The sequence below is a fragment of the Cryptosporidium hominis genome (assembly GCF_000006425.1).
Source record: "Cryptosporidium hominis TU502 chromosome 8 CHRO018055, whole genome shotgun sequence".
In the NCBI taxonomy this organism is placed as follows: domain Eukaryota; phylum Apicomplexa; class Conoidasida; order Eucoccidiorida; family Cryptosporidiidae; genus Cryptosporidium; species Cryptosporidium hominis.
The window spans coordinates 1-1087 of record NW_666415.1 but is presented as its reverse complement, the minus strand read 5'-3'; the positions used below and the strand labels follow the sequence as shown (position 1 = coordinate 1087).

Below are 1087 nucleotides of genomic sequence, written 5' to 3'. Positions count from 1 at the left end.
TATGTATTTAAATTTATAAGCATTTATTGGTACATGTATTTATAATATCTAACATATAAACATTAATTCTTTTGAGAAATATTAAGGTGTGATATGGTAATATTGAAATTAATATAATAAAACTTTTAAGGAAAATTGAAATTAAATAATTATCATCTGAAAATTTTTTAAAAATGGAAAATAAAAAAGAAGAAAAACAAAATAAAAAGAAAAAAAATAATTTCCTTACAGATTTTGTTGTAGGTGGAATTTCTGCCACAATTAGTAAGACAGCTGTTGCACCAATAGAAAGAGTTAAACTTCTTCTACAAACTCAAGATACAAATCCAGATATTATTAAGGGTTTAATTCCTAGATATGCTGGAATATTTGATTGTTTAAGAAGAGTATCAAAAGAACAGGGAATATTAAGTTTATGGAGAGGAAATACAACTAATGTAATAAGATATTTTCCAACACAAGCATTTGGATTTGCATTTAAAGATATGATAAGAGATATGATGCCACGTTATAATAAAGAATCAGATTTCTGGAAATTTTTTGGTGTTAATATGTTATCAGGTGGTTTGGCTGGTGCTGCATCTTCTGGAATAGTTTATCCATTAGATTTTGCAAGAACAAGATTAGCTACTGATATTGGAAAGAATGGAAGTAAAGAATTTAAGGGAATGTTTGATTGCATCATGAAGATTTCAAGACAAAGTGGTATTAGATCTTTATATCAAGGATTTTTTGTATCAATACAAGGAATTTTTGTATATAGAGCAGCTTATTTTGGATTATATGATACAACAAAAGAAATGTTTTTTAAGAATCAGAAACAAGAAAATATGCTTTATAAATGGATAATTGCACAAACTGTTACAACTAGTGCTGGTATAATATGTTATCCATTTGATACCATTCGTAGAAGAATGATGATGATGGCTGGTAAGAAAGGGAAAGATGTTTTATATACTGGAGCATATGATTGTTTAAAAAGATTATTAGAAAAGAAGGAGTTGGAGCATTATTTAAAGGTTCATTATCAAATGTACTAAGAGGAACAGGCGGAGCACTTGTACTAATATTATATATGAAATTAAGA

At 27.0% G+C, this 1087-nt stretch overlaps 1 protein-coding gene across 1 annotated transcript; it reads left to right on the top strand.

Moving 5' to 3' along the window:
* The first annotated feature begins 173 nt into the window (after window positions 1–173).
* On the top strand, window positions 174–1040 carry Chro.80141 (ADP/ATP carrier). Its single annotated transcript, XM_659827.1, has 1 exon — window positions 174–1040. One exon carries the CDS (start codon window positions 174–176, stop codon window positions 1038–1040), a length of 867 nt encoding a protein of 288 aa, XP_664919.1.
* Window positions 1041–1087: the final 47 nt, after the last annotated feature.